This window comes from Mytilus galloprovincialis, chromosome 1 (genome assembly GCF_965363235.1).
Source record: "Mytilus galloprovincialis chromosome 1, xbMytGall1.hap1.1, whole genome shotgun sequence".
Classification (NCBI taxonomy): Eukaryota; Metazoa; Mollusca; class Bivalvia; order Mytilida; family Mytilidae; genus Mytilus; species Mytilus galloprovincialis.
In genome coordinates, this window is record NC_134838.1 from 13,349,671 (window position 1) to 13,364,635 (window position 14,965).

The window sequence follows — 14,965 nt, forward strand, 5'->3', positions numbered from 1 at the left end:
GCATAACTCTATTGACAAATGATTGAGTAATCACGGAATATATTTCTCATTAAATGTTGTGGAAATTTTTCCTTCAAAAACATGAGAAACTATCATAAGCATAACTATTTCATCCAAAAATAACTCTAAATTGGTCTATCATACCTGTAGGGAAAGTTTCCAGATACGTTTGTGTGCAATTTTTCTGAAATTATCTGGAATTAACTACAATGTAACTGGATTATATAAGTTTTATGTTGCTATGAATAGTTTTACAAATATATACAAATGTAATTACAAATACTTTTTTCTATGTTAGCAGTAATTATGGACGTTATTTCATATGATTGACCCAACATCAATACACAAAAGACTTGATGCATGTGATAGGAAGATTTTTTTTTTGCTAAGAAATAATATTGACCACATTTATTTGACATCAATTTAAATTTGCTAATTAGATGTGATAAACATTTGATAAAAGGGAACATCCTTTCTATGATTAGTTTAATTTTTAACCGGATTTTTGTGACAAAAATGTCGGTTATTGATTTGGGGATGTACGGCGGGCGGCCGGTCGGGCGGGCGGCAATCAAATGCTGTCTGTGCATTAACTCATGAACCGTTTAACCAAAGCTTTTAAAATTTTAATATGTTGTTACTGACAACTAAATGAAGGTCAAGTTCAATAATGGCGATTTTGACTTTTACCGTTCAGGAGTTATGGTTCTTGAAACATTGAAAAATGGAGTTTCCAGTCATGTCCGTGCATTTACTCATGAACTGTTCTACCAAAGCTTCCCAAATTTTAATATGTTGTTACTGATGACAAAATAGAGGTCAAGTTCAATAATGACGATTTTGACTTTTACCGTTCAGGAGTTATGGTTCTTGAAAGATTGAAAAATGGAGTTTCCAGTCGTGTCCGTGCATTTACACATGAACTGTTCTACCAAAGCTTCCCAAATTTTAATATGTTGTTACTGATGACAAAGTGGAGGTCAAGTTCAATAATGACGATTTTGACTTTTACCGTTCAGGAGTTATGGTTCTTGAAAGATTGAAAAATGGAGTTTCCAGTCGTGTCCGTGCATTTACTCATGAACTGTTCTACCAAAGCTTCCCAAATTTTAATATGTTGTTACTGATGACAAAATAGAGGTCAAGTTCAATAATGACGATTTTGACTTTTACCGTTCAGGAGTTATGGTTCTTGAAAGATTGTAAAATGGCGTTTCCATTCACGTTGTTGCATTTACTAATGAACCATTCAATGTAAGCTTTTCAAATTTTAATATGTTGATACTGATGACAAAATGGAGGTCAAATTTGATATTGACGATTTTCACTTTCACCATTCTTCAGTAATGGTTCTTGTGATATCGCCAGGACACAAATAAATATAAATAAATCCGGTTTGCTGTCATTGTGACAGCCTCTTGTTCAATATGTAGCCACTCAAATTTGGTGTTTTGTCAAACATAAAATATGTAATATAAAAACAATCCCAAATCGCATTTGAGATGATGAAAAAAAGAAATAACAATTGTAAAATTGAGAATGGAAATGGGGAATGTGTCAAAGAGACAACAACCCGACCAAATAAAAAACAACAGCAGAGGGTCACCAACAGGTCTTCAATGTAGCGAGAAATTCCCGCACCCGGAGGCGTCCTTCAGCTGGCCCCTAAACAAATATATACTAGTCCAGTGATAATGAAGGCCATACTAATTTCCAAATTGTACACAAGAAACTAAAATTAAAATAATACAAGACTAACAAAGGCCAGAGGCTCCTGACTTGGGACAGGCGCAAAAATGCGGCGGGGTTAAACATGTTTGTGAGATCTCAACCCTTATACATGCTGCATCAACAAGATAGCTAATTTATGAAATAAACTTTGGTAATTTTAAATTAATAGATTTACTTAAAAACCAACTGTTTGTTTACTATAACAGGTCACACTACTTTTGCTATAAATAGGCTATAGCAGATTTGTAATGTTGGGTATTGATTTATGAACATTTTTTATGGACTTGGTTTTAAAGATAAAAGCAATTTATAAAAAATGAAATTGATAAGAAAAATGTTTGTCAATATTTTGAAAATTTCATCAAAGCTTATTTTAAACATTAGATAATTCATTGTCTGATTTTGCAATTGAAGAGTTATAGATTGCATATTACAATTGATTTCCCAACAGGCATCATAGAAGCCTTTTCAAGATACAGATTAGAAAGTTTATTTGTTAGAGTGAAAACTTTTAGAATTTTCTTTTGACAAAAGTATATTTTTTTTTAGTCTAAACAAAAAAAATATTTAGGTTTGTGCAAAATGCTTCTGTTAATGCAAATTAAACTTATCTCCTTTTGCCTATCAATTCTGCATTTAAAATTATATGTTTGATCACAGGTATAAAAGACTACTTATGTCCTTCAATGCCTAGGATATATATATATATCAATTTGCTTTTGGTATAATGCAGAGTGCACAAAGTGTCTAGAAGTAATAAAAAAGATATCAGCTGCACACAATTACCAGTCAAGAAAAGCAATACTTAATATAGAATACCATTTTATCTTTATAAAATGGCTGCATCCATAGCAATTAGCATGCATAGTATCCAATGGTTCATTGTAATCCTTTGAGAAAAATATAGCATCATTAATTTGAATTTTGAACTTGTGTAACATTTATTCATGTCACAATTATATTTTATTTTGTCTTTCTTTGTATTACAGTTGTAGTGAAATACTCCTTTGTTTGTATCGTTGGTTGTAAAGAAAACTCACCATGAAGTTGACACGGTTCGAGATGTTGAGGAAGTCTGCTCATGCAGCCACATATAATATGGTTTTACAGGTAAATCATCTCAGAATAAAGTCTGCTCATGCAGCCACATATAATATGGTTTTACAGGTAAATCATCTCAGAATAAAGTCTGCTCATGCAGCAACTTATTATATGGTTTTACAGGTAAATCATCTCAGAAAAAAGTCTGCTCATGCAGCAATGTTTAACATGGTTTTACAGGTAAATCATCTCAGAATAAAGTCTGCTCATGCAGCAACATATAATATGGTTTTACAGGTAAATCATCTCAGAATAAAGTCTGCTCATGCAGCAATGTATAATATGGTTTTACAGGTAAATCATCTCAGAATAAAGTCTGCTCATGCAGCAATGTATAACATGGTTTTACAGGTAAATCATCTCAGAATAAAGTCTGCTCATGCAGCAATGTATAATATGGTTTTACAGGTAAATCATCTCAGAATAAAGTCTGCTCATGCAGCAACTTATAATATGGTTTTACAGGTAAATCATCTCAGAATAAAGTCTGCTCATGCAGCAATGTATAATATGGTTTTACAGGTAAGTCATCTCAGAATAAAGTCTGCTCATGCAGCAATGTATAATATGGTTTTACAGGTAAATCATCTCAGAATAGTAAAAAACTTTTGTCTTCCTTAATTGCTGGTTGTTATTTTGGAATTTCAATGCCTAAACTTTTCATATAAAAACAGGGTTTAATTAAGGGCATACGATACAGTTTTGAACCTGTATTTACAAGTTGATGAAAATTTGCATATAGGCTATTTTTTACCTGATTAAATCAAATATGTAATAAAAAATATACCTTCATGTGCTACTTTTTGAGTAAAATGAGGTCGAAATTTTGTATATTTGCTCAAAATTCAGATTTGTGTCCGTATTTTCTTTTTCGAAAGAAAGACATAACTTTTTTGTTTTAAAAGATAAACACAAATTGTTTTTTGTTAAATAATCAGTAATTTCTGTATTTTATCAGTATCATTAAAAATTATGCAATTTTTATTCCGAAATAACTCTATATTTATCAAATGTTCATGAGTAGAGGACAAAACGTCATTTTTTGCTGCATATTTATTAAGAATTGAATGCTTCTTTTTGTAAATTTATTGGGGTGTAAAAGCGTTGACCGAAGTACATTTTGTATGAAGCGCGGAAGCGCTTCATTCTAAAAATGTACGCACGGTCAACACCTTTACAACCCTATAAAGTTACAGAAAGAAGCATTCAATACTTATAATTACATTTTTTAGCTATGATCATGAAAACACGAATTTTATATATTTTATTATTTAATTCACCTGTACACTTTATTGTTGGAGCACGTGTTATCATGAGTGAAAAGTTGTATTGAGCAATACAACTGCTTACGGAATAACACGTGATGTGCAGTTAACCAATCAGAATAAAATATTATAATGAAATATACATCTAATGTAATTATTCAAAATTAAAAAAAAATGCGCTATTTACAGTTTTATGAAATTTGGGTCACATAATCTCCTTGCAAAATGAAACAAATTGCTGTTTTAAAAAATTGGGGTCCATGCACTCGTTTTCAAATTAAATCAGTTTGAATGATAAAAATCAGTCGAAAAATGCATCTTTTCTCGATATGTCATAGTTTGACGTCGTGAAAATAACATTTTACGTTAGCAACGTCATTACCTTCCCTGTAACTGTATCGTATGCCCTTAATCAATGGGTAGTTCTCACTTCACATAGATATTGTTGCTTTCTACAAACAAAACATATTCTGCACTGCCAAATGGAAACACTTTAGCAAGATTTATTGTATAAAGGTTTAATTTTTTCATAGAGTGGCATATTTCTGCACATGTGCTTCATTTTACTTCCCCTAGGTTACCAGACAATAAGTAATCTCCATGGTTTTCATCTACTATATCATTTATATGAATAAAAGAAGGCATCAGGTAAACATTAGCCAGACATCTACTCCATGACACAAATAAACATGCAACTTATAGATATATGATAGAAGTCAACATATAGTCTATCAAAAATAAACAGACATAAATACAACTTATACCAATCCCCACGTTTGATGAGTCTCAAATAGTTCAGTACGAATAAACAAAAATAAAATAAAAATTATGTAATATGCTTATATATATTTACTTTTTATTTATTTTTTTCCAGCTATTTTTGAAGATGATCTCCTTTGTTTTGAACATGATTGTGATCAGACTGGCTTCAAAAGACATGCTGGGTGTTGTCAATATACGGTAAGAAAACATAGTAATCTTTTGCCTTCCATTATCAAAAGTACAGGTGTAATTTATATATATATCTTTATTTCTCAACAAACACTTTCATTATATACAATATAGTACATGTATTATGATTCAATCAATGAGTCCATTGAATGGCAGATTAATTACAAGGCATCATTTACCCAACATAACAAACAAACTTAAAAATGAAGTAATAGGACAATAGTAATTCTTGATAACAATATTGTATTGACTGTTTAAAAAGATTTGAATTTATCAAAACTTTTGTCAATATGAAGGAAAATCTATACCAAAAAAACTTTTATAGTGTTCTACACCAAATGTCCACTTTTATCATTCATGGGTTATTATGTCCCTTTATAAATTTACATGGGCATGGGCATCATTTTTGCCCCCATTTTAGGCATTTATTATTTTAAACTGCCCTATAATTTGCTTTACTTTATATCCAGCCTCCTGCATACACAATAAATCTCCCACCAACACTTTCATGTCGACATCTATGTGGGGTTTTCCAAGAGTTCTACCCTAAAAAAAATAATTGATCTAGTGTTTAAGCAACTATTTTGAGGGAGAGACTTTATAAGATATCCAGGATATCCAGCTAAATTTGACCAAAGAAAGACAACTGCATCATTCTCATATTTCAAACATATTTTTTGTTAGTTTTGAAATCATGATCATAATTAATTTAAGTTTATAGTATATATGAATATTTTCCTATTTTCCAATGTAATCTGGATTTAACAAATCTGCTACAAATATATAAAGAGATGAGCAATAATAGAACAAACACCTATACTGGGGTTAAATCTTGGTTTGAGTGAAAATTCTGTAAGAGTTGAAGTACAGTTTTTTTTATATTAATCATGTGAATTTACTCTGTTTAAGTTAAACTTTTGTCTGAACTAAATTACATTAATACAATTAATGATGTTAATTTTATTTGTTATATCTAAATTTTGCACACCTGTCACAACAAATGATTACATTCATGTTAGGCGAAAAAAAATTAATGTCTGTTTACTTTTACCCGATAGACTCTAATTTGAGTGCCAACCCTTAGCCATTTTATTTCTGTCGTAAAGTGAAATTTTAATAGAACCTGTGTCAAAAGCAAAGTAAGGGTTGCAAATACATTTAATCAATTGCCTGATACATCTCAATGTTCAGAATTGTGAATATGACGGCTGTTTTAAGGAAACTCGCAACTCGTTTAATGAAACCAATAACCAAGGGAAATAATCCAATCATTAAAAATACGGGTAAACTTGGCCCATGGACAACTCGGACCACGTCTAAATAAAATATAATAAAATGGAAATACCGACCTATCTACCCTATTAACTTTGATGATGTAACCTTAAACAGACATATATTTTTTTTTGGCCTTTCAACAAGTTAACATGCAGTGAGTTATATATATATGTAACCATTGCTTGATGTCATACTAAATTCTAGTCATACAATTTATATATATGTAACCATTGCTTGATGTCATACTAAATTCTAGTCGTACAATTTTATTATACTATAAATATGCTATAGTCATGATAGTACAGGTTATTGGACCACAGATGAATTATCACGTTGTGATTGGTTAAATGCCGTCACGTGGTGACCCCCTATGAGACCGTATGGGGTTAGTAAGTTTCATATGGGGTTCATGACGCGTTAATGGCGACGTCATCTATTAATGTTGTTGTGTTTCATTGTTTATTTTTCAACAAAACGCAGCAGAAAAAGTCCAGCGTCCGATAAATTCGTTATACGGTTAACTACTGACCCCCTATGGATCCATAGAGGGTGAATAAAATTCATAGGGGACTCGGCCTCCGGCCTCACCCCCTATGGATTTTACTAACCCTCTATGGATCCGTACGGGGTCAGTAGCGAACCATATAACTTATAATAGTAATACAGAGGTGTTTCAGGATTTTTTTTATATTGTGTACCTTTTATTGGTGAAACCTATATCAATAGATATTTATACATTTTATTTAAATCTTTATACATTTTATTAAAATCTTTATACATTTTATTTAAATCTTTATACATTTTATTTAAATCTTTATACATTTTATTAAAATTTTATACATTTTATTTAAATCTTTATACATTTTATTAAAACCTTTATACATTTTATTTAAATCTTATTGATATTTATACATTCTAATTATATTTTATTCCTTTGTAGATTGTACCTGTTATATACTACAGTATTGTTTTTGGGTACAGAAGCATTTGATAATGCTAGTCTCAGTAAAATAGAGGGAAAGACGTGGAGGCAGGTCATCAACTTAATGTGGCTGACGTAAGTCTGGGAATTCATCATTTATTCTAAGGATATAATTTTTTTCAATTTCTTCATGAAAAGAAGGTGTTTTTAACAGTCTTGAATCAAATTTAAAGGTTTATGGTAAATACACTATTTAGCAGGAAAAATCTACCTAAATTCTTCATAAAAAAACATGTTTAAGCAGTTAAAAATGCAAGGTTCATGGTAATTATAATATTTAACAGGAATAGCCTATCCCCCTGTTGACGTTAAAAAATCATAAATATAAAAATGAGGAGATGGGTATGATTTCTATTGAGACACCTATCCACCGAAGTTCAAATAAAGTGGTAAGAAATAATTTAGACGTGCACTGTACAGCCTTCAACACTGACTAAAACCTATATGGTATAATTGTTTATAATAGGTCCTTACATGAAAACAATTCCAATGAGAAAGCTAACCGCTAACCGTCTAATTAAGAACAAAACAATTTACATAAAACAAATATGACAGACAAGAACCAGCAATAACCACGGAACAACTGGCTCCTGACTTGGGACAGGCTCATAAAGAATGTGGCTGGTTTAATCATGTTTTTCAGCCCTCAACTATCCCTTAACCTCAGACATTAAATAATTATATTCCCGCTTTGAAAAAGGGGGGTATACTGTTTTACCTCTGTCTGTCGGTCCGTCAGTCCGTCCATCCCATAAAAATTTTCATCGCATTTTTCTCAGGAACTACAATGCCAGGATTTCTGAAATTTGATTTCAGGGTTTATATAAGTCCGCTATACTGTGTGATGCGTTTTCAGATTCATCACTTGACAACTTCCTGTTTACCAAACACTTACATATTTTTACACTATTGACATTATCCACTTGCGGCGGGGGTATCATCACTTGTTTCATATGTGTTCATTTGTAAAACTTGTATTGTGTACTTCACTGATTATTGACCTATCACATAAGTTCACGTCAAACAGTAATTGCTAAAATTGCAAGTACTGAAAATTGTTTCAATGAATTTGTCATGTTTGTGAAAAGTATATAATTTGTAATTATAAAATATGTATAAAGTATTGAAAGTGTGGAATTAGTTATCTGTCAAAGTTTTAGTAAGTAATTATAATCTAAATATAAAAATGGTTTAAATAAATGATCTAAATGCTACATTTCAGCGTTCCTCTTACTTGGCTGTTAAGTTGTATATGTATAGGGGTATGGTTGTATGTGTGGAAATGTCCAGATCCAGAAATCATTCCAAATTACTATGTTGGTGTTATTTCTTATGCAATGGCTGCTGTTATAGCAACTTTAGCAAGACCACATTTCACTGTAGCCGTGTCAAATTTCTTTACAGGTTTACGGGTGAGTTATAGTATATGTTTTGTTGTACAAAAATGTATTTAAAATTGCAGTCTACTTCTGAGGCCAAAAAATATCGCATTAACTAATTTTTTATGCTTCATAAAATGTTTGATGGCTATTAAGGGCATATCCAACAGTTTCAGGGGAGGTAATAACAAACGTAAACGTCGTCTATTGTTTCCCGTAATTTAACGTTGTTTAAACGACGTCATAACGGAATCACCATTGGAATTGCTATGGCCGTCGGGAAAAGCCGGTTTCTTTCCTCAAAGGAAAAGACTAGGCGGGAATCGGCAAAAAAACTCATGGAGAATATTAATGGAAATAGAACTGAAATCTTAAAAGTTGATAAACACATCGCTGATAAACCTGTTATTCAGATCGACCAAGATGACAAAGATATAACATGGAAAGATGGTCGGCGCCTAGTTGAGCTTTCTTTACTGGCCGAAGCTTTGAAAGCTTGCGTGGGTTGTGGCTCAAACTTAAAATTGCACAATACAATTAACGAACAAAGATTTAGATTTGCCAGTATTTTGAACATTTCTTGTGAACAATGTGGATACTTGACTGCAATACCAACCAGCAAAAGACATTTCACTGGACAACGAGGACCTGGCGCATTTGACATAAATACCAAAATGGCACTAGGTATGATGGTGACATCCCATTAGTCCGACAACCATTATTCCGACAGCCCATTACTCCGACAGCCCATTATTCCGACAGCCCATTACTCCGACAGCCCACTATTCCGACAGCCCATTACTCCGACAGCCCATTATTCCGACAATGCATCAGTCTTGTGTGTTTGGGAAAATTTTCTCTAAAAAGACCAACTCTGTTCTCTTTAATATTTGGGGTTGTCCGTTTTGATTCCAATCATTCTGTCCATGAGGGATATTTGTCTCATAATATTGGAGTTGAAACACATGCTTGTTTCAACTTCTCAGTCCTTACCCTCGACGCAGACGACACAGACGACGACATAATACCATTATACGATATCTAAAAAAAGTTTTGCGGTCGTATTAAGACAAATATGACGGACAAGAACATTTCGGCAACTTCTACTTAAAATAGTCATGAGGAAAAGTGATATCGGCCGGGTCAGTGACTGTATATGACATAGAAATATACAGTCAACGCAAATTTGACTGGTAAGAAATCTAAGACAATGTGCGACATTCTTGTCCTGCTTGTGTCTGTCAAATTGTCTAATTGTGAAAACTTAGTACATTTGTAACGTGCAGGGGTCCTACACGCCAGATGGTACTTTGTGTACCCGTAGATCCGTACCAGGGTTACTTCCCTAGATTTGTTGTGTATCGTTGGCTAACCCTTACAAATGGTAACGTGTTTCCTGAACTAATTCAACCTTAGATATAAAAGCCTAACAACAAGTAACAAAAGATTACTTCCGGTAAGTATACAAAATGGAACCCTTAACCTAACAATGGAGTACAACACAAAGGACGCTTAATTGGAGCTGTGACTTAACCTTAATTCAAAATTAGATATATGACTATTAACCTATTTGCCTTACAGTACTTTAGTTCTTTGATTCAAAGGTAATATGGAAATATGGTTTCCAGTGCGCCCCTGGTCCTTATTCAGGGCCAAGGTGTCACTGGTCCAAAGGGACAGTATCACGTTGTCACCTTATTTATTATATACCACAGGACAATATGTCACCACCTTATTCAGATAGTACAATTGGCTCTTGCTTATAAAAGTTTAACCAAAGGTCCTTGGTAAGCTACTTCTTATTCAGAAATAGTTATAATTACCTTTTCTTTAGTCTTCACTTGGAGCTCTGACGACCGAACTGATTAACGTTGCGAGAAACTCTACTTATATACTAGAATAATCTCTAACCAAATTGCATATAATCTCTAAACAAAAATAAATATATTCCGTATTACTGTTACGTTTTAATGTAACTCCTATAGTAATTCAATATCAAGCACTTAATTTTCAACTAGGAAGGATCGGAACCAGTACCAAAACTTCGGAAATCGTTTTCCGTATTACAACCGTAATTAGCGTACTCCATTAAGAAACGAAAGTGAAAGGATTTAAACATTTGCCGATTTCCTAATAGATAAACTTAGAACTTCTTAACATAATTAAGGTAACTGAATAATATTCGTCACACATTATGTGTTTTATGGCAAACTTGACACTTATTTTTCATTTAAAGATTGTGTTCAAGAAGAAAAATATTTAGATATCGATTTTAAGAAAGGTACTTCATATGTTAATTAAGAATCGGTGCTCACCCATTACATTAAGAATTGAAAATGTCATATACTCAAAAAATCGTAGTGTACAGCTGAAAAGTTGAGGATGAGCGTCATTTTTCAATCGAATGCTCACTTCATAATAATTTGAGGGAGGAACTCTTTTAGCACATATCTAGCACATGTCAGAACTTTAAAAAGTTAAATAAATCTTCGATGTTTAATAACACAAGAAAACTTTACTATTAAGGGGGAAAATGATTATTATATTGTTAGTTCTTTTGAATTATGTAGTGCATGCCTTGATAAGGACTGTTATTTGATATCAATGTGTTAGTTGAGGTTTTTTTCTATTTTGTTTTGGCTCCGATTCTGACTGAGGCGTATGGTGCTATAAATATAATATTATCATACTAGTATTGTAAAGTCTTAATGTTGACCCAATCATTATACCGCCGCTTCGAAAAAGCGGGGGTATACTGTTTTGCCCCTGTCTGTCCGTCCGTCCAACCGTCCATCCGTCAGTCAGTCAGTCAGTTCATCCATCCGTTCCATGAATATTTTCGTTGCATTTTTTTTTATGAACTATAATTCAAGGATTTCTGAAAGGTTTATTGAAGTTGGCTATATCGTGTGACGCGTTTTCAGATTCATTGTCAACAACTTCCTGTTTACCGAACACCTTTCACATGACAGCCAAGTTAAAAATGTTCGTCACATTGTTCTCAGGAACTACAATACAATGATTTCTGAAATTTGGTTTCAATGTTTATACAAGTCAGCTATACTGTGTGATGCTTTTTCAGATTCATAACTCAACAACGAAATTTTTGAGCGGGGGAATCATCAGTAGTTTGCACTATCACTCGTTGTTCTTGATTTATATGCTCTTTATAGACCCTTTAATTTGGAAAATGAAATATTCTTTTCTGTTCTATTCTATAAACAGATTTCGAAATGAGTATATAGAAAGTATTCGAACTACCTAAGCCTTATTTTATATATACGGAGTTATTTTTTAAGATATGTTATTACATATTTAAAAGTAATAATACAGACACACAAATTTTATTTGACCCTAACACCCTGATACTTGTCTTGATAAGTGTCGGACTTATGGGTTGTCGGAGTATTGGGCTGTCGGAGCAATGGGTTGTCGGAGCAATGGGTTGTCGGACTATTGGGTTGTCGGACTAATGGGTTGTCGGACTAATGGGCTGTCGGACTAATGGGCTGTCGGAATAATGGCGTGTAACCATACTTGTCTTGATAAGTGTCGGACTTATGGGTTGTCGGAGTATTGGGCTGTCGGAGCAATGGGTTGTCGGAGCAATGGGTTGTCGGACTATTGGGTTGTCGGACTAATGGGTTGTCGGACTAATGGGCTGTCGGACTAATGGGCTGTCGGAATAATGGCGTGTAACCGGTATGATAATACAAAAAAAATCGCATCTTTAATTTATATTAGCGTAATCCCATATTTAATCAATACTTAATTTTACCCTAGAATCTACAAATAATATATATGCAAGTAAAGCCCACAAGCGCACATGTGATCACATGTTACAGTACAAGTGAATCCCTTGAAAATAGGATTGCTGCTGCAGCTGCACAGAAAAATATAGGGTATAACTATATGGAAGATGTTTTTGTTAAGGCTCATTTATCACCAAGTAAAATTTTGGAAGTTAACTGTCAAAAATTATCAAGAGAAAGAAAACGCCAGTTGAAATTTGAAGGAGACCCTGAAATAAAAAAGAGGAAACTTTTGATGAAAAAAGAGAAAAGATCTAATACGGAATCGTTGGAGAAAAAAGAAGGAGTAACTTATTCATCTAATATGTCATTCACCTCTGTAACTTGTGATGCAAGTATACCTGTGATAAAGTATAGACCAGATTTATCAGAAGTTGCTAGTTGTGAAAATATCGTTGTCTTCGACTTAGAAACATCTTCCTTAGCCTTAGATTGCGACATTTTACAAATTGCAGCATCACATTTACATAAAACGTCGCAGTACAGCACTTACATTCAGCCAGGTAAATCAATTTCAACACAGGCATCAGCTGTCACTGGTTTAACTAGCAAAGGAGGCGTGCTTTTTTATAATGGAGACCCTGTTCAAGTTCTTTCACAAGAAGCTGCATTTCAAAACTTTACCTCTTAGTTAGAACAGCATAAACCATGTGTCTTAGCAGCTCATAATTGTAAAACATTTGATGCTCGCCGATTACTGTACAGTCTGTCAAAATTTACCTGCTTCGGAGAGTTTAGACAAAATGTTAAGTGGTTTTGTGGATACTTTGCCATTGTTTAAAACGACCTACCCAGATTTGCCTAATCATAAACAAAATACAATTTTTAAAGATGTTTGCAAAAGTGATTACATTGCGCATAATGCAGTTGAGGATGTTGAGGCTCTTAGAGTTTTGTTAGGCAATATTTCTATCGACTACAAAAAATTTTCATTTTCCATTGAGAGTATGAATTCTCAAATGAAGTTCGACAATGTCAGTAAAGTAGACCAAGAGACTTTTACACCCTTGATTACACAAAAAGTTATATCACAGAGAACAGCTGATGTTATGGCCAAATCAGGATTAAAATTAAATCATATATATTATGCATTTGAAAAGGAAGGAGAAGACGGAATTCGGGAACTACTATTAGAAAAGAGACGAGATGGGTCTCCCAGAGTTACAAAGAACAAAACGATAATTACGATGTTAATTGATTATTTCAAAAGACAATAAATACATATATATTTTCATATGTCTCAATTATATTGTTCTTATATATAATGTTGCTCTACTTATGCTAATATCAATTTTAGTTGGTATTATGTTTTCAAAAAAACCTATTATCTGAAAATACGTATAATGAACAGATAAAACTAAATCTTACCCTTTTACTTTGGTAAGTCTCTTGACATGATAAAGTCTCTTACTTGATGACTTGATAATTAAAAGATCTTCTATAAACACCTGATTTTTTAATGCCCGCCCACGATAGTAATTTTTTTAGTTCCGTGTTTCCGTTTATCTGTTCCTACGTGTGTCTGTATACCCAACAGTTTGTCCGTCCGTCCGTCCGTCCGTCCTGAATCAGGTTAATGTTTTTTGTGAAAGTTGTCAGAGGACGTCATAGTCACATCGACAAGAAACTTAGTACATATATTCCTATAGATGAGTGATGAGTTCTATCTAATGTGCATGCCAAGTCAGAGTTTAAAGTTTGTGGACTTCAATTCTATTCTTCTTTAACGTATACTTTTGTAAAGAAATTATGTAACTCTATGCATTAGCAACCAGAACCTTATTTTTGCAGATTTAATATTCAAGATTTACAGTGTTCCCCTGAAATATATTTTATTTGTTAATTCAGTAAAGGAATGTCGTTTTCTTTTACATTTTGACGTCACTAATCATTATTCCACTTGATGAATATATACAATACATACATATAAAAAAAATACATGTATACGGTAGAAAATATAGTGATATGGAGTAAATGTACATAGGCTAAATAGCACAAAATATATAGAAAAAGTACAGATTATTAATATGCAGGTCTTTTTATTGTTCTTCATCTTCATAGATTACTGTCTTCAACAATGAGCAATCCATTAATACTCTACAACGAATCAAAACTGCCCCTAGTGTCGACTTAGGTGGTACTATTGGTCAAATATAAACCACAGTTCGCCATCTTGTTCGCCATCCGCCTCGGAGTGCCAAACTGCGTGATGCCTATGTACCACGGTTCTCCTGTCTAGAGCACCAGAGGTCGAAGTAATAAAACTTTACTCAGTGCTCGAAGCACAAAAATCATGCTTGAAACATGAAGTCCAGCATTTTGGTTTGTTGATTTTGGAGTGTGAGTATGAAAAACTGACTCGAAAGTTTTACGACTTCAAGGCCAGGTATACACTTATAAGTAAAAAAGAAGTAAATAAAGATGATTGGCGCAACCTAGATTTTACGTCCATGATAATAGGTAGAAGCA

The 14,965-nt window shown here is 33.1% G+C and overlaps 1 protein-coding gene across 4 annotated transcripts in view; it reads left to right on the forward strand.

Annotated features, from left to right (window-relative positions):
• The window catches only part of LOC143065976 (man(5)GlcNAc(2)-PP-dolichol translocation protein RFT1-like), a 38,771-nt gene that overhangs the window by 7,258 nt on the left and 16,548 nt on the right, over window positions 1–14,965 (forward strand). For 2 of the 4 annotated variants that reach the window (XM_076239195.1, XM_076239196.1), the window contains exons 3-6: window positions 2,721–2,898; window positions 4,972–5,057; window positions 7,264–7,380; window positions 8,528–8,717. In XM_076239195.1, coding sequence (XP_076095310.1) covers window positions 2,773–2,898; window positions 4,972–5,057; window positions 7,264–7,380; window positions 8,528–8,717 — 519 coding nt within the window. In that variant the 5' untranslated portion in view covers window positions 2,721–2,772. Of the gene's footprint in view, window positions 1–2,720; window positions 2,899–3,361; window positions 3,412–4,971; window positions 5,058–7,263; window positions 7,381–8,527; window positions 8,718–14,965 lie in introns of those variants that run through there. The other 2 variants (XM_076239197.1, XM_076239194.1) reach the window with 2 other exon arrangements.